Raw genomic sequence first — 27,236 nt, forward strand, 5'->3', positions numbered from 1 at the left:
CAAGGAGGAACCCTGGGGCACTCCACAAGGAAGTGTAAAAGGGCATGATTCAAAATCCCCCAGTGTTACTGACGGAGTCCTGTTGGAAAGGAAGGCCTGCAGTATCTTCAGCGCCTTATCTTGAACTCCGCAGGCCCTCAACCGGTCCACCAACAACTTGTGATGGACCGTGTCGAAGGCCGCGGAAAGATCCAGCAGGATCAAGGCGGCTCTGCCTCCTCCGTCCACCACTCTTCTAATGTCTTCCACCGATTTAATTAAGGCGGATTCCGTGCTATGTTCTGCACGGAACCCATGTTGGGATGGGTCCAGATGTTGTCCTATTCTCAGAAAGGTGCTTAGCTGCGTATTTAGGAAACCTTCCATGATTTTGGCTGGAAGGGGCAGTCTCGCAATAGGCCGATAGTTGTTTAACTCGGCTATATCCAAGTTGTTTTTTTTAAGGAGTGGTAAGATGGAGGCTCGTTTCCATTTTGCGGGGAATTCCCCCCTATCTAGCAGGAGATTAAGGAGGGGGGTGAGGCCAGCTGCAAAGGTAGCTGGAGCTAGTTTAACAATAGCAACAGGACAGGGGTCATGAGGAGAGCCCGATTTTATCTTCCGAAGTCTGCTCATTACCTCTTTCTCACTAATTTGAGAGAAAGATGAAAGTTTTACTAGGCCTTTGTCTGATTCGGCGTTGTATGTGGAAAGTTCTCCCGAGGTTTTTATTTGACTGTCTAAAGGAGAAAAGATTTTTTCTACTTTTTCACGAAAGAAAGAGGCCAGCTTCTCACAGAAGGGAAGACTGGGGGTACCTCTATGGTCTTAGGGACTATCAAAGAGGACACTGTTCGAAAAAGCTCCTTTGGGGTATTGCTAGCTTCTCTCACCTTCTTCGTAAAAAAGGCACGTTTCGCTTGCTGCATCTTCTCTTTGTACACTCTTTGCTCAGTATTCAGGATTTTTTTATCTGACTCGCTAAAAGTTTTTCGCCATATTTTTTCCTTTTTTTTTTTTTACACAAAATTTTATGGTCTCTGATCTCTTCAGAGAACCAGGGAGCGGAAGGAGTGGACCGCGAAGGGAGAAAGGTTTTAGGGGGGGCCAGTTGTAAGCATGCATCCTCAAGCCATCTCGTGTAGGCCAGGGTTGCTTGTTCCGAGTTTCCCGAGAGCGGCTCCCAGGTTGATTTTAATAGACCTTCCAACTCCTCTTGTTTTATGTTGTTCCATTTCCTAATCTGTCGTGGAGCAGGTCTGACCCTGGATAATCTCATAGGTGGGGCTAAGACAAAATTAAAGTGGACTGCTGAGTGATCTGACCAAGGTATGGGCTGGACTGATAGTACTTTAAGACTCGGATGATTTGAAAAGATACCGTCCAGGGTGTGCCCTGCCTTATGGGTGGGACCACTGACCAATTGTGTCAGATCTACTCCCTGTAGCTGCTCAATAAGCTCGCATGTATCCAGGTCTGAGCCGCATTCTAGGTGAAAATTGAAATCACCTAGTAGAGTGAACGTTTGGGCAATGGCAGCAGTTTCTAGTATTTTACCCAGAGCGAGAAAAAAAGGTGCTTTCGTCCCGGGGGGTCTATAGACTAAGCATCCTCTAAATGTTTGGTGGTCAGATAGGGTAAAATTAAAAAGAAGCGTTTCATCTGGACCTACGGGCCCCTGTTGGAAGGTTCCTCTGAGTGAGTGATGGTAAATAATAGCTAGACCACCACCTTTCTTTTTCTCTCTATTTTGGGTGTAGCAGACGTAATTCGGCGGGGTAGCAATCACTATGTCAGGGCCAGAAGCAGCATCGGTCCAAGACTCTGTGATAAAAGCTATCATCACCCCAGCGTCCTGAATTAGCTCTGCTACTTCCGTACTATGCTTAACCAGGGATCTAGCATTGAGTAAAAGACACTTAGCCGAGGAATGTCTTTTCCGGACCGGCTTTTGAATATTGACCTTGGCTATACGTATAGCCAAGCTAAACAAAAACTTCGCGACCTCCAAATTCCATACGCTATGCTGTACCCGGCACGTCTTAAGATCACGGATGACGGGGCCACGAAAATTTTCAATGAACCAAAAGACGCCATGAAATACCTACAACAGCGGGGGCCAAAAGGAGAGCGCAGAAGATCACCTCGGGACAAACCTGCTGAACAAGAGCCACTATCCGATGTCGAATGACACACATCTGACAGAGCTGGACACATTGACCTTTTGATGAGGACCCGATCTCTCTGTTTTCGCTGAATCTCTTAAGTCCCTATCTGACACTTTGGCAGGCCCTGCCTTCTAGGACGCTTGAATAAGGATGAACTGCCTGCTGTTGTGTCACGGAGCCCGCCTTGGCCGTGCGGAGGAGGCTGGGACGACGACACGCCAATCAGCTAAGTGATCACTGCAGGAACACTTATGATAACCAGGGACAGATCTAACTGATGATGACCCACTGAAATTAATGCTGTTCATAGTTCTTAACAAGCATATATTGTTGTTGAATGGGGTTTGGAGGGTCTGTCGAAGTTATGGTGCACAATAACGAAGCCATAAGACCTCCCCCTTCGCGCATCTTGGCGAAGGTGTAGAGCTTGGCAGCTACCGCCCACTCGTGTAAACCACACTTGTTTCATTTTTTGGGGGATTAGTTCTCGTTCTCAGAGGGGAGGGTTTGATTGGGATGCCGGGCAGTGTCTTCGTTGTTGTGGGAATGACAGAGTGGGAGGGGGGTCACCACAAAAATCACCGGGCGGCGACAGTTGGGTTAATGCTCATGCCTAATGTTTAAGGTTTTCATGCCCACATGCACAAGCAGGCAGATTCACAGCTATGATGTATGGCGACAGATGTGAGACAAGTTAGAACATTGACTTTAATGTCCTGGAATGTTAGAGGCCTACAAAATCCACAAAAAGTATGCAAAGTGCTTGCCTATCTGGACAGACAAAGTAGATGTGGCATGTCTGCAAGAAACACACCTTACACCACGCCGAGAGTGTAGAATAGGACATAGATGGGCACAATATCAGTTGGCGTCCTCCTATTCAAACTATGCACGGGGGTGTTAATATTGGTTAAGCGCCAGACTCTGTTTACATTTATACATGCACCAACAGACGACCAGGGACGGTATGCCATTGTACGGGGATCTTTTGCGGGCACGGATCTTACGATCGGTTTATGGTCCTAATGTGGATGACCCGCAGTTCTTCGAAGACATTTGGTCCAAACTCAGAGACATACAGCCCACGGCAATAATATGGGGTGGAGACTTCAACACATACCTGAACCCCGCCCTGGATATAACATCAGGCGCCGATAGATATGGTAGACGTGCAGCCAATTCACTACTCGAAGGCATCAGGGACTGGCACTCAGTAGATGTGTGGAGGGTGAGGCATCCGGGACGACGGGAGGGAACGTGTACCTCAACGACACATAACACCTGGTCGAAACTAGATTACTGGCGGACTACCAAAGAGGTTAGCACCTGGGCCACGGTGGTAGAACATCTGCCAAAATCACTTTCGGATCATTCCCCGGTTCGGCTGGAACTGGCTATCCCCACACATACCCCTAGACAATTCACGTGGCGTCTACAGCAATCTGCGCTAAAATATCAGGTGTTCCGCAGCACACTGAAGCAGGCGATAATAGATTTCTTTCAACTAAATGAGGGCTCAGTAGACGGCACTAGGTCTTTATGGGAAGCATTTAAGGTAACCATAAAAGGCCACTGCATAGGCACACATGTAGGGATCCTTAGGGATATTAAACAGCAATTGGTCATGGTTGAAAGAGAAATTAAATCATTGGAAGAAGAATAAACTAACACTTTGAACATATCCCTCCTCGCGGATATACAGAGTAAGGTGGACACAAATCATGAGTTTGCGGACTCCGAAGTTAAATACCTTTCCAGGCCATATACGGCCAGGACATATGGCGAAGGGGGCAGACCGGGTAGATCGCTGTCCACTAAGATCAAGCCCGCCCATACCACAGCACATATCACGCATATATCGCATACACAGGGCCAGTTGGTCTATGACACCCCCGCCATCTTGGACAGCTTTCTGTCCTACTACTCCACGCTATACACATCGCGGACGACAGCATCCTCCTTGTCCATTCACGAGTATTTGGATGATGTTGGACTGGCATGGCTCTCTGATACACAGAGAATACCTCGGCCATCATATAACAGAGGACGAATTTCGGGAAGCCATTAACTCCTTGCCAAACAATAAAGCTCCGGGACTAGACGGCCTGCCGGGCGAATTTTACAAGGAATTTCGGGATATATTGATACCTCACCTGGCCCAGATGTATGAGGAAGCGTATGAGGAGGGTCTTCTCCCATCGACGCTTCGTGAGGCGCTACTAATAGCTCTTCCTAAACCGGGCAAGGACCCCCAGAAATGTGAGTCATATCGCCCCCTCTCACTTATCAACATAGACGCTAAAATCCTGGCCAAGATCATAGCAAACAGGATACAGCCATTATTGGGTTCTCTAGTCCTACCAGATCAAGCGGGCTTTATACCCACAAGATCCACGACGCAGAATATACGTACTATATTTGCTCTCTATCATAGCCTGGATCCGGAGCTGCCTGCCGCGGCGGCTCTTCTGGATGCAGCAAAGGCCTTTGATTCTGTGGAGTGCGAATTTGTGTTTACAGTTTTGACCAGAATGGGATTTCCGCCCCCGTTCTTGAAATGGATAGCTTTACTATATAAGGACCCGAGTGCTAGGGTGCGCATCAACGGCAACACGTCGCAACCCATGGCGATCAGTCGGGGTACGCGACAAGGGTGCCCTTTATCCCCTATCCTTTTTGCGCTCACTCTAGAGCCACTAGCGTGCAAGATTAGGCAGAGGCACCCGGAAGCAGCTCTAAAATTTAATCTTCGCCCCATAGGGATCTCACTCTATGCGGACGACATGGTGCTCTATACCAGATACCCAGAAATACACTTGAACCCCTTGATTAGAGAATATATAAAATACAAGACTTACTCAGGGCTAAGCATAAACTGGGATAAGTCAGTGGTAATTCCCTTGACCGCTGTGACTCCGCAGCCTAGCTTAGATTATCCCTTGCAGTGGACAACCGGTCCCGTGAAATATTTGGGCGTCTGGATCCACCGAGACCCTGAAATAGTACTCCGAGAGAATTATGGAGTGGCCATGACCAAACTAGACGAACAAATGGATTAAACTGTCGTTATCGCTGGCAGACAGAATTGCACTTCAGAAAATTATAGTATTGCCCCGCTTCTTGTATTTATTCTGGAACATTCCGATATGGCTCACACAGGCCTTTTCTGTCAAACTTCGCACAGCGCTGCAGCGCCTAACATGGGCCGGGAAGCAACCCAGAGTCGGCTGGAAAACACTCACGAAGCCATACCATCAAGGCGGTTTTGCGGCTCCTGATCTACAGTTGAATTTTTATTGTGCACAGGCCCAACATGCACACTACTGGACACGACCCCACTCCCACATACCACATATAGCGGTGGAAACTGACAGTGTGCATCCGAAACACTTACTACAATACATATCGGATCCCATTGGCTACTACCCCACTGACACCATCCACCCGGTGAAGTGCACCTCCAGAGCCTGGCACACCCTGGCGATGAGAGCGCGGAAGCTGCCACCTTATGCCCCGGCCCTCCCACTGGCACACCATCCCAAAATATCTGTGACGCAGGAAACAAACATGAGATTGGTCATGGGAGAGATGGGATTCCCAACTATGGGCGCGTTGTTCCCAAGCGACACTTTTATTTTGCTCCGTAATCCGGCCTTATGCACACACCAAACGCCACTAAAAATGTTCGCATACTTCAGGGTGCGGGCAGCGATTAAGGATCTATATGAGTCTTTCCCTGCTGCATCTGAACAACTGCGGTCCCTACAGATGCTATTGACTGCCCCCACACGGAAAAACTTAGTTACACGCTTATACATGACTTCCCAGAATGAACAGACTTTAGGACGAGACAGATCTCATCAGCGGTGGGAAGAGCTTGTTGGAGTATCTATACCGGTTGACGACTGGAACTATAGCTGTACGCAGCTGTCCCTACTCACATCAAACTGCAACTTGAAGATCATTCATTTTAAGTTTCTACACCAAACATATTACACACAAGCTAAGTTACACTGGTATGGTCTCAGAGCGGATGACAATTGTCGACGCTGTGCTATGCCCGGGGCGGACTTCTTACACACGGCATGGGCCTGCCCCGACCTGCACAAATACTGGCAGGAGGTTGAAGACCGCAGCCTTAAGGCCCGGCGGCGCAGGGCACGCCTAAAATCCCCTGGATTCACCTGCCTTGTCAGAAACAGAGACACGGACTCTTCGTCTGGCGTAGAAGATGGTATTTATTAGCTGCAGCTAGTACAGTGGCCTTAGAAGTCGTCGGTAAAACGAGGTTCAAAAGAGACTGCCACTTAACTCCGTGGCGCACAGGTTCATATACGGTACAATACAATGAAAAATGCAATCACACAAGAGCATGAGACATAGACAAACGTTATAAACAATGCTTTAAGTCCAAAGCAACTCAAGTTCCCGGTTGTGTTTGTCACTCGACCCCTTAAGCAAATTACAAATAAATCCACAAAATTCAATTTATGAGTAGAGAAAACACAGCTGTATACGTTAGAAGGACAGTCGTGAAACAGGAGAATGCATGAGACGCGTAGCGAAGGACAGCAGATAAGATAACTTAAAGGAAAGAATGGTGCGAACCAACAAATAGTCCGGACGGGGATTAATCAGCTCAGACAGGAATTAGTGTACTCGGCCAGACCCTGACACTCGTTAGTAAACATAGGCAAAGATGCCACCTGGCACGTTAGCGCAGAAACGACAAAAACATCGCATTCGCCGCATTGCCTGAGTGAGGGCAACATAAGATGGCGGCGACTACAAAATGGAGGCTGAGCACGAACGAATTCGTAATTTACAGAACCTCAAGGTGACAACTGTGCTCACGCACATGTTGACTGAACAGATTCCGAATGAACCACTGGTATGTCTACTGGGTATGTATAAATTAAGGCTTGTTAAAAGACGGAAGTTGCTGGCGGTGGCACTGCTGCTTGCGAAACGTCGAGTAGCTATTAAATGGGGAAGCAAACGACCATCCAGATTCAAAGATTGGCTGACTGATTTAATATACTGTAAGGAAATGCTGGGCGCATATGCAGAGGAGCTACCTCAGGCTTCCAGACATAAAGATTTCTGGCAACCACTGGTAGACTATTTACAGCAAAACACCCCTGACCCGTAGCTGATTAGTGTATCGCAGATCGTTGTTATACAAGGGAAATTGCCGTCCCGGAGGGCCCCATGGTCGCATAACATTAGTTACGACTACACTTCATGCTTTATGACGCGAAGGCGAGTTCTCACACATAACCCTCATGGACTGTATCCCATCTATATCAGGATAATACCAAACGTTGAAATTTTATGTGCATCTCTGAATTTGTTACATGTACTATGTATGATAACTGTTTGTGGGCATGACTATTATGCTTTGAATGAATACATATATACTGTAGTGTATGTACCCTGTATTGCTGCTTGATGACTAAAAATAAAATTTGACCAAAAAAAAAGTACGTAAATCCGCATTGTCCTGGAATGATTTGGATCACTAAAGTGCGTACATTTATGCGTGTTTGCAAATGTTTGTTTGCTAACATATCCGTTTGCAGTGAACGCAAAATTTCTGTGTGTTTTTGTGTCCAATTAACTGTTTTAAAATCAGGTTTTATTAATTTGTAGAGAGGTTTAACCCTTTCTGCGTAGTTTAGAATGTAAGTTCTTCCAAAATTCAGGAAACCTAGAATCGACTAAGTTATTCAAAGTTTTCGGAGGTTGGAGCAGCGCACATTTTTCTAAAAAGTTGGCTTGAAAGTTCATATCCTAGAAAGAGGACGTTTAAATGGGCAATTCTAGATTTCTTTTAATTGAATTTGTACCCTTCAGAGGCGAATCCCAATATAATTGTATTCACCCTATTCAAGTGCCTATCCAAGTCATCATCTGTCAGATAGATGTCATCTACATAGGATAATGCTTCGTCATCATACGTTTGTAGTAACTCTGTTACCCTTGCTGAGAAAAAAACAGGACTATTCTTGAATCCCTGTGGGAGACGACAGAAGTGACTGTGTCCCCATAATTGAGAAAGCGGTCAAATACCTACTTTCTGGTGCAATGTTTTGACAGAAGAAACCGTTAGAAATATCTAATGTGGCTTTATACTTTTTACGCACAATGTTGTTCATTAGTGCCGTACTGTGTGCATTTTGCACTGCAAATGTTTTGCAACAAGAATTTAGATGTCTGTAATCCAATACTAGATGATATGTATTGTCTGGTTTGGATACAGGAAACAAAGGATTGTTAATTGACGAGGTGCATGTTTCAATCACCCCCTGGTATTCAAGTTGATCTAAGATCTCCCTGACCTGTTGTTTAGCTTCTTGCTTAACTGGGTACTGCCTTTGTGCAGTGGGTTGATTTTTTAACTGGATTTTATGGTGAGACGAGTCCTCATCCCATCCTACATGTTTTTTGTATAATGCAGGAGCCTGGGCAACTGCCCATTTCCTGGCGTAAGTATATTTTAAATGAATTGGAATGTGGTTGGAGAAGGCTGGCATAATGTCGTCTTCGCCATGTGGGCACTCCCTGACAACTTGTGGTGGCCAGTCTTGTTCAGCTAGAAGAATGTCATAACTCTTAGAAAGTTGCTCCCAAAAGAGTGCTCTTATCTTTCTTGGTATGTCTCCCTCCATCCGGAGGGTTATTTCATATAACTTATGTGGAGAACTAACCCTGGTATCTGCAGTTTCAACTTGAATGAATTCATTCAAGTCCACTGTCTCCAGATGATCCTTCAAGTTCTTACGAGCTATGGTGACTTCTGCTGCGCTGTCCAACATTGTCTGAGCCCATTCTCCGTTCTTGAGTTGTGTCCTCAAGATCCTCGGCATGTCTGATTTTTAGACCTGCCACCTTCTTTTTGGTAAATTGAGGTTTCTTGTTTTTCTGAACGTGTTGATCGTCTTTGGACTTCACACATTCTTCCTTGTTTTCTGACCGTTCTCTTCTTTCGGATTTCTGTGACGAATCGATCAGGTTTTCTCAAATTATCCCTATTCCTGAGGTTATATCTCCTTTCAAAGGGCTCCTTTTGAGGAGACCTACCTTGGGGATTGAGAACGCTTCTCTTTAGAAGTTTGTTTGCTATTTTCCCACTTCTTTTTAGAAGGAGTAGGAGTGTTTCTAGAAAAGACCTTATCAGGACTTTCAGACAGTTGTGGTTTAACTGTATAATTCTATTACATTTTGTATATTACTAAGTAATTGTTCGTCTGACATTGCTTCAATGTCAGGGTCAGGTATATAGCCGGCTATGGCTGACCATGTTGCTCCTGGTCTACCTAGTGGACCGAGCCTGGTAATGTGATTTAAATGTTTTACGGCACCTTTAAACCAGAGCACATGCTCCTGGTATGGGAGTGGCATTTCTGTATCCTCGAAAGGAATTTACTTATCCGGTGGTTCATCTTCTTTGTAGAAGTGAAACATCTGTGTTACTGGATTTGCTTCGGGGAAGAATATCCATGAATAGAATACCTCTGTCTGGTGATATTCATGTGCCTCTATCACAAAAACTGCCCTACCACCTTCCGATGTTAGGTCATTTTTTATAAGTTTTATAGTGATGGCTTTCCTTAAATCCATAGGAATGCATATAGGTCTAGCCGGCGCTATATATGTAATGATTGTATCCATTAATATCTACTATTCTTGTTCATAGTCTCTGTGCCTGTGTCTTACTATGCTTGGATATAACATGTAACTTGTGATTCAATTGATCCTCATGTAAAGCGTTGTGATATCCTTTGGGATCTGGTTTGCGCTCTATAAAACTTTATAAATAAATAAATAAATAAATAGCATCCTCGGTTTCATTAAAACTTGTTGTGTTAAAAGCTGCTGGATCAGCCGCAGCTCCACCGTTCTCAGTGTTGTTGGCGTTATTCGACATTTTTGTTGACTGAAAGTTTGCAGAGCAAGTTTCAAGGAAACCAAGATTAGGTGCACAATATTTTGGAACACTATCATTCAACGTTGAACAAACCAAAAAGCTAATAAATAGGATTTTCGTCCTACTCAGCTATAGCGGATATTACCCATTTACCCACTCCATACGTCTATCGGAGTATTACGGAAAAAGGGGTCTCTGAGAAAAGCACGACTGAGTTACTTTAGTATCTAGCATTAAATTAGTGCCTTACCAAACATTGGGCGCCATGTAGTATAGTCCCTATGGGCGCCATGTAGTATAGTTCCTATATTCGCAATAGGCTCTGCGCATTGGAATAATATAGCCTATGGATGTGACATAGGACTGAGGTCAGTATGTCTCAATCGAATATACTAAACTGAATTGTGAGTGCCAGCTAGCTCAGAGGTCACTAGAAACTTTCACGAATACACCAGAAGGTATTAGTTTCTGACAACCGCATAAACATGATAACTTTGTTTCCCTAGGACTGGAACAAATATCTTCAGAGTCGCGGAAACAATAGATAACTATTTTACTCAGTCAATCGTGCATGCTTCCTTTCTACAGAGTTGCAGAGAAATAGTGAGACGGGCGTTTTCAATAAAAGGATTTATTGAACAGTCTTCTTTCTCATGCAAGAGAGGTGAACTGCTACAATCGTTAGACAGAATGCAAAGTATAATGCGTACAGTAAGAATAGTATTATAAAATAATACTGTAATAGCATTGTCTAGTGCTATGACATATAAAAATACATACATAAATAACACAGGCTAAAATACTCAACTGGTGCTTCTAAAATACGCCTACCCCAATGTACCTAAACTAGGCCTAGTACCAGAAGTGCTGGTTCGCATAGGTTTAGTTTTTGCCAAGAATTGCCAAAGGTTTCTCTAGGTTCTAATCAGCTCCATACCTTAGAATGAAGGAGGTTGGTATCTCTGTCTCGGACTCGATTTCCCAACACCCCGTAAGGGAAGTCAGAAACACTGGAGCTGAATTTCTCGGCAGAGGAGGACAGCTTCTTGTCAGTGCGTCAGCTGGAGAGTCAGCTTCCTTTGGCACTTGCTGTAGCGAGCTGCGTCGGGCAAGTAGGTAGTCGAACTGCACCGAACCACACCGCGCTTTGCTATAGCAAGTGAAGGTATATTTATACCTTGAAGGTGTTTAGGAATGCTAGCTTTGACGTAAATTTGGGCATATGAACGTCATGGATGAACCCCTAAGGAATAGTTGTTCATGCATAATAAATGAGTTTCTTGGATAAATCAATATCCAGGCTAGGGGAAGTCCCTTCTGCTTAAGAGTCTGGTTTTTCAAGAAATCGTTGTGACGTTGATGAACGGATAGAAGTAGCCATGTCTGTATTTGGGTAGCATGGGCTATGCCTAAATAAGGGTTTGATTTCTATGCCTATGTAAGGGTAACGCAAATTGTACCTATATAAGTGCATGAATCGAGAAAATTCATTCGGAATCTAAAACGCCATACACCACCACCAAGGGTCCTTTTGGTGGGTGAGGGGTATTTAAACAAAGCTGTGTGCTTTCCACCACTGTAGGAGTCACACGTAGTCTGGAGGAACACTTCTATACTTTCCTTAAGGGTGGTTCCCTTTGGTTTTTTAAAAGATAAGTAAAATCTTCCTGGTCATTTACATGAAAAAGGAAGAGGCTATTGAAGAGCTCGTGCATTTGCTAACCATTCAAACAGGTTGTAAGGTTCTAATGTAGTAACCTTGAGGGATTGGATAAGGCTTACGCTCACAGTCGTCAGGCAAAAGAAGAGGTGCTCCTCCTCTGACAAGCCGCTGTCGCTGCAGTCGGCATCAAGTATTAATGCTTTGATGGAGTCACCAAGGTCGATTCGCTGGTGCTCATGCTCGCAAATGTCGAACAGGGAACAAAGTTACCCTTTTAGGTACTTTCACCTGATAACATATGGTAAAAGGTAGGTCTTGTGCCATAAATACATATGACACAGGCTCTCAGTCCCCCATGCACATATATCCCATTCATATGCACACATGTACATACATCCCCAAAGACCATGCTCTCACAGACACATATGACAGCCTTGTCATAATGCCCCTAGTCAAAGTATTTTGTTCAACTCATCATATCTGGCTCTATGGACATTAGGCTTAAAGTCAATGAAGCTGGACACGGAAGTGTCTGGTAACCATGCGCGAGTTGTTTAGCCTTCAGTAGCTCATGATGATTTTCACTGATCAGAAGTAGCTCTCGCTACAGAAAATGTTGGAGATCCCTGCTCTATACTTTCACACCTATCACCTGGATTCTGGAAGTAATCATAGTCGCTCGTTCGGCTCCCCCCTAGATATTGGTCAAACAGGATGGCTCCAAGATCACAGGCTTTTTACTGACCTTCCTATGCTGTTTAATCATTCTCTTACCTCTGGAACAGTCTTGCCTCAAATAAAAACTGCAATAGTTAAACTTCTATTAAACAGGTTCTAACCCCAACTGCTCTAAATAACTATTGCCCTATTTTCATACTTCCGTACTGTCCCAAATTTTTAGAAACACTTGTCTTCAATCAGCTGCAAACCTTTGCTTAATCTGCAAACTTGTTCCACTGACATCAAACAAGTTTTCGTCTGGGTAGAAGGATGGAGTGGGCGGTTCTCTCTGTAGTGGATGCTATTTGCATCCTGGTGGAATGAGGCAGCCAGCGGTCTTGATCCCACTATCTGTATCAGCTGCCTTTAATTCCATCGGCCATTCCACCCTCATCAATAGACTTACAGGGTAAGCATCTAGGACCTTAAACTAAAAAATAGCGGAGTTTCTATTTGGGTAACCGACAGAAGGTGATGGCCCAACCCCTTTCGATTGTATTCTAAACTCTCAACTTTGGTGTCCTGCAGGGGTTCTATTATATCACCCCTGCTTTAACATGTATATATATATATATTGGCCCTTCTGGCAGAAGTCTTGCACCAGATGGGCACCAATTTGTATATACTGTTCCACCCAGCTGAACTTTGGTTTTAAACATTTAACAGCTTTGTCACCACATATACAGGACATTCTACATTTAGTCTGCTGGTGAATGTCTAAGAATTACCCGAAATTATATCTGGCAAAAACTGAATTACCGGTTTTTCCCAGTGACGCTGCTATTGCCCAAAATCCTTCTTGGCCCTTTTCTATTTACGCGGGTCTACAGTAACTACCAATGGGCGTAACCTCGGCATTCTTAAGGATTCTAACCCAAAATTCTACCAACATGCCAATAAACTGGCTTGCACATGCTTTTTCTACCTCAAAACTATCTGGCACATCCTCCTACAGCGGGGCAACTGCTATCACATAACCACAGTAAAATGCCATTATCGAATCCACCATTGACTGCAGCAATTCTATTCCTCTTAATGCACCAGAAAAAATGGGGACTCTGATACAGGTTATCACAATGCCGCAGCCTGCTTGGTATGCGTCCTATCATGGTACAACTAAATTTTCTCCTTCATCACACAACTTCATTAGCTGCCGGTGCATCACATTATTTTATTCAAGGCCATGATCATTGTTTACCTTGCTAATCAAACATTACAAGACGTTATTGCCTCAAAATTTGAATGGTAAATTAACTCATGCAACTGGAAGTCTGATACCAATTACTTCTCCAAACTCCTAAAAAAAAATTTTTGGGGTGACCGAGCTTGCTCAGTTACTGCCGATTATTCCCTGCCACATGCTTTGTGATCGGAGTCTGTCCTTCCTCTACTTAGATGTCATGTAAAGTCTTTTCTCTTCCCATCTTAATGCCATCCAAAATCACTTGTGCCTTGACTGGCTATTATACTAGATGAAGAAGAACTTCCTCTGCGTGAATGGCATGAGGACCAAGATCTTAGTGAAGGGAGATAATTCACTACTGGTTTCCAATAGGTCCTGGAACTCCATTTCATCAAACAAAAAGAACCAGGAGATCCTTTTGATGTCAACCTCTCTTTCTCTCCAAAGATCATCGCTGTGGCAAACTTTGCAGACATGCAGATCGCTGTAATTTGTAAAATCCTCCAACTTCTCCACAGTGACGAGAGTCGAGCAGACTAGAGCCCACCTCCTGACAGGCCTTCATTACTGTAATATCTACTCTGGCTTCCCCCAAAAAACTCACCACCAGACTACAAAGACATCAGAACCAAGCAGCAAGACTTTGTAAGAAGATTAAAACCACCTTTAAAGCACTAAACAGGCAGCATGTTGTATGACATAATCAAATGCACCATCACTATAGCATACTTTGGCAAAAGCTCAGAGAACCTAAAGAAACTGCTCCTCACTAATTTCCACCCATCAGATCATTCAACAATCATTCAAGAGGATGGTCTACAGAAGAAGATCAGTGGGTGTGAAAAGTCCTACACTCTGCAATACCCTCAACACAAATCAGATATTCAAAACATGAACATGCAGCTCAGAAAACTTTTGAAACCCAACTAATCAGACTTGCCTTTAACAGAACTCAATACAGAAAAGGGCTGACTATTGAAACAGTTAGGAAAATCAATCTATCTGGACTCAGACTCGCTACCATATTGTTGTACTTCGTCAATCGCCATTAAGTGCTCAGAAGTGACCAAAAGTAGACATGTAGCACTTTATAAAACTCATTGATAATAATATAAAGTAAATATAGGATAAAGATAGGCATTTGGCATGTAAATGATTGACAAATTAGTTCCAAATTACCATGAATGGGTGCTTGCTGACAGCACAAAGATCATTGAAAAAGGTAAGAAACAAATACTCTACTGAAAATGTTTTATATGCCAAATGTCATGACAGGACTTGAGAATTACCCAACTCAAGCCCTCACATTCAATATGTTCATCTGAAGTGAAAACCTTTCTAAGGATTTCCAAGACCTTAGTACGTTTTTGTTCCTTTATAGGAAAAAAAGGGGGGATGTTTATCTGCAACTTAATGTTCATTGATCACATTTAAGTTTACCTGGAATGCCAAACTTGAATTGAGCTCCAAACCAGAAGTCTGAGCCACTTGAGTAACACATTGATTTGTAATAAACTAGTAACTAAGAACAACAAGTAACAAATTAACAATCACTTTTCTAGTTGGCCACATGACCCTTGCCCAGCAAAAGTGTTAAAAATGCAGAAGATCAAAATAGACCATTTCAGCTTCACTTGGTAAATATATAATTGAAATGAATACAGTTATTTACATGTAACACCAGTTCTCCATCATGGTTATCTTCATTTAAATCATAAACATTATAAGATCTCCATTCATTTGTGGAATCCCTTAACACTTTTTCAACAGAAAGAAATTAAGCCAAAAACAATGCCTAGGTAAAGGCAATTTTTCTCTAAACTTCTATCAAAATGAATGCATCATTAAAATAAACATCAGAAAAAATATACTGAGAGGCATATCTACTCCAAACTTTCTTTGTCACTACTGAAAGAAACAAATGCAAGTAAGCAATTATAGCATACAAGGAAAAACTGCACAGTTACATCAAAGCTGTGAGAGCAACCAAAGCATGCATCACGGTGGCAGGGATCTCTTAATTCGGTTTGACGATCTTGTGAAGTAAGTAGAAAGATCTTAAACCCTGAACCATTCAGCTGGCATTCTTGGGGAGCAGGGTGAGAAAAAGTAAACCTCTGAAATACGTTTGTAATGTACCCACTTACTGAGAGAAAACTCCTAATGTGTCAGGACTATTTGGGATAGCGGCCATGTAAATGGACCCCCATTTTGGGGATGTAAATGTAAAGGACACTTTTATAGCGCACCTATCACTCCAAGGAGTATCTTGGCGCTCAAACAACCAGATGACAAGGTTGAGGGAAAGAGATCAACTCGATGGAAAATGCTTTACACTAACGCTCTGCAGGCCACATCTGTAAGAGAAAACACCCAAGTTTTTAAAGCTTTCCTAAACTGAGTTTCGTGGGACAATGACCTAAGGTAAGGTGGAAGCTTGTTCCAAGCCCTAGCACCCAGGACGAAGAGAGATTTTCCTCCTTTGGTAGCCAGTCTGAATCTGGGGATTATTAGCAGGTTCTGACTAGCAGACCTCAGGCAACGGGTGGGATGGTACCGTTTAAAACCGTTAAACAGATATTTAGGCCCTTGCTGTTGAAAGGCTCTAAATGTGATCAGCAAGATCTTAAATAGGATCCTTTTGCCAATTGGTAGCCAATGCAGCGCTTTAAGCGCAGCTGACGCAGATGACTTACGGGGCCAGCGTAGCACCAGCCGGGCAGCAGCATGTTGGACCATCTGTAGCCTATGGAGTATGGACTTATTGACTCCAGCATATAGGCTATTACAGTAATCCAGCCTCGAAGTTATTAAGGCAACTGCGACTGATTTTCTGGCTGACCGAGGAAGAAGGTCAAAAAACTTCCTCAGAGATTTAATTATGTGGAAACACATACCAGCTACGGCCACCGCTTGCTGTTTAAAGCACAGTTGGTCATCAAATTTAATGCCCAGGTTTCGAGCAGACAAGATGGTATTAGGGGGGGGCTTCAGCATCGTCCGGCCACCAGTTTTTCCGGGGAAAACAGATTTTGATTTCCGAAAGGCAAGATCTCAGTCTTGCCGGAATTGCATTTGAGATGGTTCTCAGTCATCCATTTAAATGTGGCTGTTAGGCAATTTTTCAGGTTTTCCTCCGCCCCAGACAGTTCCCCATCCAGTACCAGGATGAGCGGAGTGTCATCTGCATATGAAATTGTACTGATATGAAATGATGCAATTAGCTCGATCAGGGGTGCCATATATAGATTAAAGAGAACAGGGCTTAACCTCGAGCCCTGAGGGACCCCGGAGCTGATGACCTTAGCTTCCGACTGGAATTTGCCCAAAACTGTAATTTGGAGTCTGTTGTTTAGAAAGTTCCTGAGCCAACCCAAGACTGTCCCTCCTATTCCAGCGGCCACCAACCGGTCCACTAAGATGTTATGTGAAACCGTGTCGAAGGCTGCCGACAGATCTAATAAAATCAGGACAGCCTTCTTTCCCTGGTCTATGGCCATTCGTAGGGTCTCTGCTGTAAACAGCAGGGCAGACTCGGTAGAGTATTTTGACCGAAACCCTGACTGGTTGGGATGTAGGATGTTATTCTCCTCCAGAAAGCTCGTAAGTTGACTGTTAACAAACTTTTCCACCAGTTTGAACACCAATGGGAGCAGGGATATAGGCCGCATGTTAGAGAGGGTCATCGGGTCAGCTAGGGCCTTTTTGTGGAGGGGCTTAACTGCAGCGAGCTTCCATTCACTGGGGATTGCTGCTGTGGCTAGCGATGAATTTAGAATGCTGTTAATGGTAGGATTAACACCCTCTACCAATGCCTGCAAAACCAAAGGAGGGCATGGGTCAAAAGGAGATCCAGATTTACTAGCCAGAATGGCTTTAGAGGTATCCTCAAGGGAGACAGGCGCAAAAGACTTGAGGCAAGGGATCCTCATTACTGTCTTACCTCCTTCAACCTGTTCGAAGTTTCCTGGGGTAGAAGGTGTCGGGGGAAAGGTCTTCACAATGTCGAGGATCTTATTTTCAAAGTAATCAGCGATCAAATTGCAAAGGTTTTGAGATGGTGGAATCTCTTGTGACAGGGCCGATGGGTTAGTGAAATCCTTTACTATTTTAGAGATTTCTTTTTGTCCAGAGCCCGCCGTGGATATGGCCTGTAGGTAATAGGCTTTCTTAGCTAGTTTAATCCCTGCATGGTAATGCCTTCTGGCTGATTTGTAGATATTGCGAGCGGCCCACTCGTATTTCCTACGCCATCTTCGCTCAAGTGCTCTCACTTCTCCCAGCTCTAACTTCAGGGCAGGCGAGAACCATGGGGCATTCCTTTTGCCCTTAATGGCAGCTGAATTTTTCCTACTAGCTGGTCCTAATAGAGCGCCAGCCGTACCTATCCAGTCACAGAATTTCTGATTGTCTATTGAAGTATTGCCTGTTAGAGCGGGCGTGCCTTCTTTTAACATTCCTATCAGATCCGGTCTGCTGGAAAATTTCTTCCAGTTAGGTTTGTACGTGTTGTCAGATCTTCTATTTTTCATGGTATCAGCGGAGGCGTTGTTATTTAGTGCAATATCAAAAGGGATGAAAAAGTGGTCGGACCAAATTTGAGGACGCGGCGATTTAACCATTAACCTAGCCGAATTGGAACAGATACAGTCCAACAAGTGTCCAGCTACATGGGTCGGTTCTCGATTTCGGAGAGTGAGACCAAGAAGGTCAAAAATATCTGTAAAGCCACCCACTCCTGGCTCTTTGGGGGAGTCTAAGTGCAGATTTAGGTCTCCTAACACCATAAAGTGTGAATATCTGAGCACCAAATCACTCAATGCATCTCCCACAGTTTCAAGGAACTCAGTAGGAGAACCAGGGGGACGGTAGATGAGGGCGCCGGAAAAGGTGAAGGAATCATGGATACCTAAACAAAAGGCTAAAGCTTCAGCACCTTTAATGACCGCCAATTCGTAGGTGGAACATTTAAGTGAGTTGCGATAGATTATAGCCAGCCCTCCTTCTCGTTGTTCACTCCTATCCAGGTGCTGTATCCGATAATTATGAGGAAGAGCTATAGCCAAATCAGGATTGGACCAAGGTCTTAACCAGGTTTCCGTGACTAAGAGCCAGTCCAGATTGGTCTCCACGATCAGGTCGTTTATGTTCTGGGCGTTTCTACAGAGTGATCGGGCATTAATGAGTCCTCCTCGCAGCACAGAATTGTGAGAGGGAACTTCCGGGACAGGCTCTGGGGTCAGCGTAAGCTTACACTGACCACAGCACACGGGTCCATACCAGTTGTCAGGGGTTAAAACCCCATGACAGTGCGTATTAGTCGTATTATAAGAATATAGTAACTCCCTGGACATACCTATGAGAGCCTTAAGAGGGCCATGAAGCTGCACAGAGTCCCCCGCCTCATGCGCCTCCCTAGCGCCGACGAGCGCAGACGGGCAAGACTCTGGCTCGACTCCGGCGAGAGTCGGGCGCGCCCGCTGCGCGTCACCGCTGCTTGTGTGCATGGTAGGTTTAAATAGGGCTCACCTGACCTGGCCGCCTGAGCACTAGAGCGCTCAGCGTGATGTCACAGGCAGACCTCCCCAACTACACCCAAGATGGTGGCTACACGAGGATCCACCGGTCAACTCGGCCCGCTAAAAGAGCGGTGGGGGCACAATTGTAGTGCAAGTGTGTGGGCAATGGTCCTGATAAGATACGGGATCAATTAAGCAATATTAAACACTTTACTGAAAAAAACGGGAGTATTTTAAAATCGCGTTTCTGCTTGCTAATGAGCTCGCTTAAGCACCAAAGAAGTATGAAGCGCGGCACACATAAAATTAAGCTTTCCCAGGATCTATTTTCAGAACTCACAAAGGTTGCACAATCGAAACCTTGACATGGCAGACCATGAGACATGTTTTCTCCCTGAAGGAGGTTCTACTGAGGAGAAGCTCCTTTGGTGAAAAAATATCCAACATAAATCTGGTTTCCAGTGGCCAACAGTATAGCCAAACTGCTGCCTCTGCTACAATGGAGGTTCAGCAGTCAGGCCGGCTAACTTCAGAGGACCCCAAGAGTTCTAATCTTCACCATACCTATCCCCAAAAGCGAGCAAAAAAATGGTTTCTTGTTTTAGAAAACGCACCTTAAACACACATAGGAGTTGAGTTCCACAGTGAATAAAGTTAACAACTGTAATATTTTAAGAAAATATTGGACTTTTCATTTTTAGTGTATTAGAAAAATATTCTTCACATTGCTACATTAGATGCAGTAAACTTGTTTTAGTATCACTTGAAAAAAAAAATGAAAAAAACAACAACCACAGAAAAGCTGCTGAATGGTAAACGATATAAGAGCAAACCTTACAGAACATGCTGTGATCCTTTGCGCCAAACCATCACACCAAAAGGATTATCAGAAAAATCCACAACGTAAATGGGATTTGATGCTTTCTTTGTGACCGGAGGAACCTCTATTGGAACTTCATACCTTGGCTTGCTAGCATCAGTCAACTGGAAACGAAATGGAAATACACAATAACTCAATTATTTATATATGAAAATATTCATACGAGAGAAGATTTCATGTAATCAACTTGGAAGTTATGTTATATCCTCATGTGCACATTCAGGTAAAGTCAAAATGTGTGATGTCTATAATCTTACAACACAAAAAGTCAATGTATGGATTATATAGTCAAAATAATGCTAGAATATAATAAGTAAGGACAAAGTTGAATACTTGGAAGCTTCATCAAAGCCCATGCTATCTGACCATTTCCCAACCTACACTTGGCACAGAGAGTTCATTTTAAATCCATGTACAGCCTGGCACTCCACTTTACACAATAGCTTGTTTTTATTACGTTCTAAATGATAGTATGACCCCTTACACCTGATCCTATATCTAGGACTATAACATTACCACTGTCTGTAATAGTGTGCCACTATTTCTATCGTACGTAATAATTTATTTCCAAAATAAGAATACGGTCTATGCACACTCTAAGTTTCAAAGAGAGAATAAAGAAAGGACCAACTGTTGTTGTGCACTGCTCTGGAGTTACAATAGTCTACAACCCAAGTCACTACACCTTTCTGTGATGTCAGAGTGGTGTAATTCAGCACCCTACCAGAATGACACACTAGCAGTGTAAAGTTGTCTTGCCAAGTCGCCCATGAACATCTAGACACCCAGAGGAACAACAGTACATCTGACTGAATTCAGCAATAGCTTCAATGGACTAAGAATAGCTGGTCAGCAAGAGAGGTTGGCCTTCTGAGAACTTTGAAAATATAAAGGTGGGAATCAAGGGCCCAGCCATTTGTTTAATGTGTATGAGAGGAGGGTGTAAGTGAAGGAAGTGCCTGATTTGTGGTAGCAGGTCCAGGAGATATATATGGATAGGGTGACTCACAACTGAGAATATTTGGAGGTGGCATGATAGTATTAATATAGGCATGAAAACGTGGCAGAATAGGTAGAATTTATTTTTTTGGTGGGGCAAAAGTGAGGTGGGGGTGAAAGGCAGGCCAATATGTACATTTAATGTTTTTTTGTCTCATTATTCGACTCACCTTCTCCATATTTGTTAAACAGTTCAGGGGAGGAGGACATGATGCAAGAAAGTAACACACATCATGGAATAGCTTCACAAGCCACTATTTGGTGCGTTGTGCCTCATGGTATTGAATGTTTCTATAGCGCCATTGACATTCTCCAAAAGTTTAACACAAATGTAATCGTTTGTGTGTGGCTATTGGGGTAAGCAGACAGGACTGCCATGTTCAACCTAACCGTTAATCTCTCATATTTCATTAAATATATCTAAAATTAGGAACAATGCAGCTCCCCAGCATTTGTCTGAAACTCACCTTTATGTGCAACCGTGTGTCAGTTTCAAAGATCACCTCCAGCAGTAGTTTCTCAATATCTTTTGGATAATATGATTTCACCTTTCTTCTCAGTATTCCCAACAGTCCCAGGTCAGTGTGGTTCAATCTCTCCAGAGTGTAACTAGGAAAGTCTGGAGGGTAGAAGCACCAGGGGACCCCACCGTTGCTTCTATTTTGAGTCTCTAGACCTTTAATAAAGCAGCAACCTCGATTCTCACAAAGCTCTTTAGTAACAACCACATCTCTTTCGGGGTAACAGTCAAAGCGGTGTGCTTCTGTGATGGAACTGCACTGATTATGGGTCTCTGCATTTCCGGCTTTTTGATGGTCATATTCCAAACTCCATGAAAAATTACTCATGATCCAGAGGTAAATTCCACTTAGTATGAGAGTTACAAGTATCATTATGAATGCCAGCCACCACGGTGATGGGGGTAGTTTCTGAAGGCATGTTTGCTTCTGACCACCACTGTGAACATCTGCACCAGTCGGTCTCTTATACTTTAATCTCCCCGATAGCTTCTCGTAGGGAATCATTTTTTTATTTTCTCCTGCAATGAAAACAAAAAAATTAACACAGGTGAAGCATGAGCACATACAGACTTGTTACGGAAAGAACACTAGTAAAACGGAGCATACTCATTGAGGATAAACAAAGTTCAAGATAGATTTTATGGTGAAAGCCCCCTCTTTAGAGAATGTTTATAGCTGGAAATATCAATAAGTAAGCTCTGCCTCCCCCCACTTAACAGCGAGACACTTCCATAAAACATTCCCTTTCTTTTCTTCTGCAACTCCCTCATGAAACATCAAAAAGGACGAACAATATAATCCCCATATAAGATAAGCATTGGAGCACAAGATATTAACTGACCAGTATGTTATGCTCTCTACTGGGGAATCAAACTCCCACCAACATTCTCAGGTGTACTAGTTTGGGTATTACCCCCGTCCCTCTGAGAATCCTTCCTGGTATCCATACCGACCCTCTCGGCCTTCTAGCTAGGCATACTCGGTATGGAGTATAAGATTTTGGGGAGGATCTTAGTTGCCAAGTATGCTCAAGTATTACCCGACCTAGTTCATACTGGCCAAAACGGGTTTGTCCCAGGACGAAGCACATTTAAAATCATATGACAACTGTTCCATGTGTTGGACCAGGCCCCAGGCAGTTCCCATACAAGTCCTGCTTGATACTAGATCTCGAAAAAGCTCACATGGGATTATCTATTCTAAGTGCTTATAAGGGTGGGCAGATGCCTCAGAGCATACACAAAAACTATTCTACACAGACCCCACCTCCAGGACAAGACTAGGTAAACTCATCTCACCATCCTTCTCTGAGGGTAGAGGCACTCAATCTGGCTGACCCCTGTCCCACTTAATGTTCGCAATGGCTATCGAACCCTTACCGCTAGACTCCACAGAGAGGGCAAGGCTTGGCGGGTTCCATTGGTTGGTACAACAAATGTGGCATATTTATACGTGGACACCCTAGTCCTCAATATCTGCAACATCTGCTCAGACCTCTCCACAATACACACAACACTCCAAGCATTTGCACAGGTGGCAATTTCTCCAGGTCAACTGGGCCACCTTATGTGTGCACCCCCTAAGCTACAACTTAGCCCCGTTTGAAGTGCAGCTTGGGGGAACCCTATTAAACTGGAAGGGCGACACAGTCCATTTACATCGGAGTTCGCAGTTATCACTCGACAGCCGATCTATGACGAAAACCTGAAGAGAACCCTCTCAGACTTAAAATCGCAGGTACTTTTCTGGAAAAATGTCCCCTTAACTGCTACAGCAAAATAGCCCTGTTTAAGATGATAATCTTACCTAGGTTGCTCTACTATTTCGTCAAGGTTCCGGTCAAACCCCCAAGATGTTTTTTCCGGGACCTGGACACAATGCAGGGGGAACTTATCTGGGGAAACTGGCGCTATCGCATTGGACTAAAAAGCTACAGCTACTGGTGGGCGTGACAGAGCCCTATCATTCGAGGCTTACGTCCTAGTAGCACAGCTGCAGCGCTGTCAAAGTGGTTGGCGGGTGGTTCATGGGCGAGACATGCAACGGGTCCGATCCAGACGCGGTCCACGCTCCAAAAGCTTAGCTTCCCGTTCCCCGCTGTTGACCCTCAAGCCTCATGGCCTGTACAAGTTGTGATTGCCCACAAATGTCTGGCTAAGATTTCAAGCCTCAGATGCCACACTCCATCATATGTCCCAGCATTCCCCCTGCACTGAATGGGAGGAGGCTTTAAAATTTACCCAGAGTGTGTCTTAAAATACTGGGTTCAAAAGCACATAATTCTGCATTGCGCCTACCTGTCACCAGTGCAACTCAACTGCTACTTACCCAGAAGTTAAGAAACATCACAATTCTACTGAAGCAACTTGGTTGTCAATCTGGCAATATTAGGAGTATGCTCCCTGTTCTCATCGCCAGACAAGATAGAAACAAGTGGCGAGGGATCTGTGCATATCACAAAATGGTTACCCCACATGTAAGAATGAAACTTCCTAATGACCCACCAACAAGCCAACAGTTCCCTCTCAAGGACAGAGAAATAAAATTCGGAACCACGCAACACCCTTGAAGTATAACCCAAAGTGTTCTCAGTGCCATTGCTAGTCTGAGTGAGAATGGCACCTAAACCCACTTCACTAGCATCAACCGTGATGGAGCACATGAGATTAGGATCAAAAGGATTGAGAATATTGGGCCCAACTAACTGATATTTGACCCATTCAAACACTTCCTGACAGAGGACATCCCAGACAAATTGGACACTCTTTTCAACATGTTGGTGAGAGGCCACATCTTAGAAGCATAATCATGAACAAAACGTGAGTAAAACTCACAGAGACCAATTAACGACTTAAGACCCGCTTTATCAGTGGTTGCAGGACTGTCAACGATAGCCTTGACGAGACCAGGTCTAGGCTCCACACCATGTTCCGACAAACCATGACCCAAGTACTCCACCTTTTGAACAGAGAAAATGCACTTTTCTTTTTAAGGAACACCACCCTTCTCAAGCATGATATCAAGAACACGATACAACAAATCATTGTGGTCCTCCTTCGAGTCACCAAAAAACAAAACAGTGTCCTAAAAGACAACAACACCTTTGACCCCTTTAAGCATCTGGCACATAATTCTTTGAAAAACTGCCGCAGCAGAAGCCAGACCCGAAAGGCATGCGACAAAATTGAAATGAGCCAATAGGTGACACAAATGCAGTAAGGTGCCTTGAAGATGGATCTAAGACAACCTGGTGGTAGGCTGAAGCTAAATCTAATTTGCTAAACCATTTGGAACCATTAATCAAAGTAAGCATCTCTGAAATTTTTGGGAGAGGATGGGAATCGGCGCAAATATTTTTGCTGAGACTGCGTAAATCAACACAAACACGAAGATCCCCATTTTTCTTCTTGTCCACAACCAAAGGAGAAAGCCAAAGAGAGGATTCAAATGGTTCAATATTGCCCTTCTGACATGTCATAAAGTTCCTGTTCAAGCTGATCCCCAACACTAAAAGGGACACTACTGAGCCTGTGCTTTACAGGGATTGCATCATCCTGAACTTTAATCTGATGCATGAAAATCCTTGATCTGACCCAATGCCCACCAGAAAAAAACAGAATAATGATGGTAAACAACCTAAAAAAGATCATTAGATGAGACTATGGAGACCTGTTCCTTGCTACCCGGCCTCAGAACCATCTGGAAAAGACCTTGTTGATACCATCCCAGAATGGACAATCCCTGGATTGCCACATACACCTTGCCCTGAATCTTTCTACCTTTAAATTCAAGAACATCCTCAAAATACCCTGCTAGCTCTATCCTGCGTCCTTCATAAGAAACGGGTGCCCAATCAGAAGCTTCTAAGGAGCCAGAACCCCACGCTTTGCTAAAGAGCTCTTGAGTGATCATGGTAATTCTTGTACCCAAATCCACCAGAAAACTCACCTTCTTGACCCCAATACAGATCTCAACATAGGGATCAACCGTGGTCATCTCTAACTCTGGTGCCCTCCTCGGAAAGACCAGGAAGAACCACATTCCTCGGGTGGGAGACTTCAATGAGTCTACATATTACATGGAGGGAAATACTGGGCACAGAGTATTCCAGACGGCATTTGGAAAGATCGCTGTGAACATCTGCTACGGAAGGCATCACCCTCTCAACTGGTTCATGTACTCTGCCAACAGAGCTGAGATCATCTTCAATCCATCTGCAACCATTGGAGAGCTGAGTGAATCTCTTTGGCCACTTGAAGTGAGAAATGCTGCCATTGCGAACCACTGCTTCACTTGTGCCATCAACAGAGTGGGAACGGAGCATTTTGAAAATGAATTCACATCTGGGGATGGCAAAGGAGCCCACCGTGACTTTGGCCACTTCTACGGCTCCAGTTACGTGTCAGCACCTGATGGCAGCAGGACCCCAGGCCTTTCCCGCACCTGCGGTGGGCTTCTGGTGACTGAGATTGACTTGAACCTTTGTCGGCAAGTCAGTGACAAGTGGAACTTCAAGATGACCGGAAGATACGATCTCTACGCACGGGAACTTGCTGAAATCATCCAGCCGGACTTCAAACCGAACATCATTCAAGAGTAGCGATGCGGCCCAGGCTATATGGGTTCCTTCTGTGCCGACAGAGATTACTGGGAGCGAAGCCATCAACCAAGAACCCCGCTTGTCTTTACGCTGTTTCTGGAAGCCACACTGCTCCATGTTGATTTCAGAAACGTTTTGACCGACTGACTTGCTCACTTATAGTACAGCCCTAATGCCAGAGGATATGTGCAATTGTATCTAAAATGTTGTCAAAATTATTCTTAAATAAGTGGTATCCTACCTCAATGTTAACCTAATTTCATATGTAGTTGTTGGCAGTATTGAAGGCTCCTACATTTAAACTGTGCTTTACAGTTTATGAAAAAATCATGGCTAGTGACTTAATTCGTAGTTGTTTTAGTTCAAGAAAATGGAATTATGTTTTAAAATATAAATAAATAGAAAGCACTTTGAATATTAAAGTAAAAGTGATTGGTACATCACAGTTTGACTACTAAGGTTCTGATTAAGTTATTTCTTTTATTTAATGTGTGCTATAAAATTGTTTTCATGAATAAATGTACATAGCTGATCTTACCAAGTTTCCTCTGTTCCAGGCACTTGGATGTGCACAATGCACCTTTTCATGAGTACAGGTTTTCACTTTCCTGATGTGTAGGATTGTAGTATAGATACTTCAATCGATGGGGAGAGGGGTTGGCCTAACGGCTAAGGCGCTCGACCTCGGAAACTTGGTTAGAGTCTCGGTAACGACGCCAAAAACCCCCTTTGATTCTGGGCAAATCACTTAATCTCCCCGTGCCTAAAATGAAAGTGTGTCCTCATGTAACGTAACTGGTGCTATGTAAAGCGCTCTGATAACTGATTCGGTTCGGTTCTAGTTCGCGCTATATAAAACTCTGCAAAAAAAAAAAAAAAAAGTGGTGTTATCGACTACAGCAGCTATCTCACCAACAGCCATAACCATATTTCTCTGTTCATTCTCAATACAACAGTAGTTGTCAGAATCAACACACTCAGCATCCAACACATTAGCAACAGCAGGGGAATGCTGTTTGAAAACCTGGGATGACAACCCAGTGAGTTTGCCACTTTGACACATTTTAGCAAAAT

At 43.9% G+C, this 27,236-nt stretch overlaps 1 protein-coding gene and 1 pseudogene across 3 annotated transcripts in view; one reads left to right on the forward strand and one right to left on the reverse strand.

Moving 5' to 3' along the window:
• Nucleotides 1–27,236, reverse strand: part of LOC144786032 (lysosomal alpha-glucosidase-like) — an 828,834-nt gene that overhangs the window by 759,907 nt on the left and 41,691 nt on the right. For all 3 annotated transcript variants that reach the window (XM_078664954.1, XM_078664952.1, XM_078664953.1), the window contains exons 2-3: nt 21,509–22,080; nt 20,001–20,146 (exon numbers count right to left, since the gene is read on the reverse strand). In XM_078664954.1, the coding sequence (XP_078521080.1) occupies nt 20,001–20,146; nt 21,509–22,066 (704 nt within the window). In that variant the 5' untranslated portion in view covers nt 22,067–22,080. The remainder of the gene's footprint in view (nt 1–20,000; nt 20,147–21,508; nt 22,081–27,236) is intronic.
• Nucleotides 24,024–26,621, forward strand: LOC144783964 (beta-ureidopropionase pseudogene; annotated as a pseudogene).

The sequence above is a fragment of the Lissotriton helveticus genome, chromosome 10 (assembly GCF_964261635.1).
Source record: "Lissotriton helveticus chromosome 10, aLisHel1.1, whole genome shotgun sequence".
In the NCBI taxonomy this organism is placed as follows: domain Eukaryota; kingdom Metazoa; phylum Chordata; class Amphibia; order Caudata; family Salamandridae; genus Lissotriton; species Lissotriton helveticus.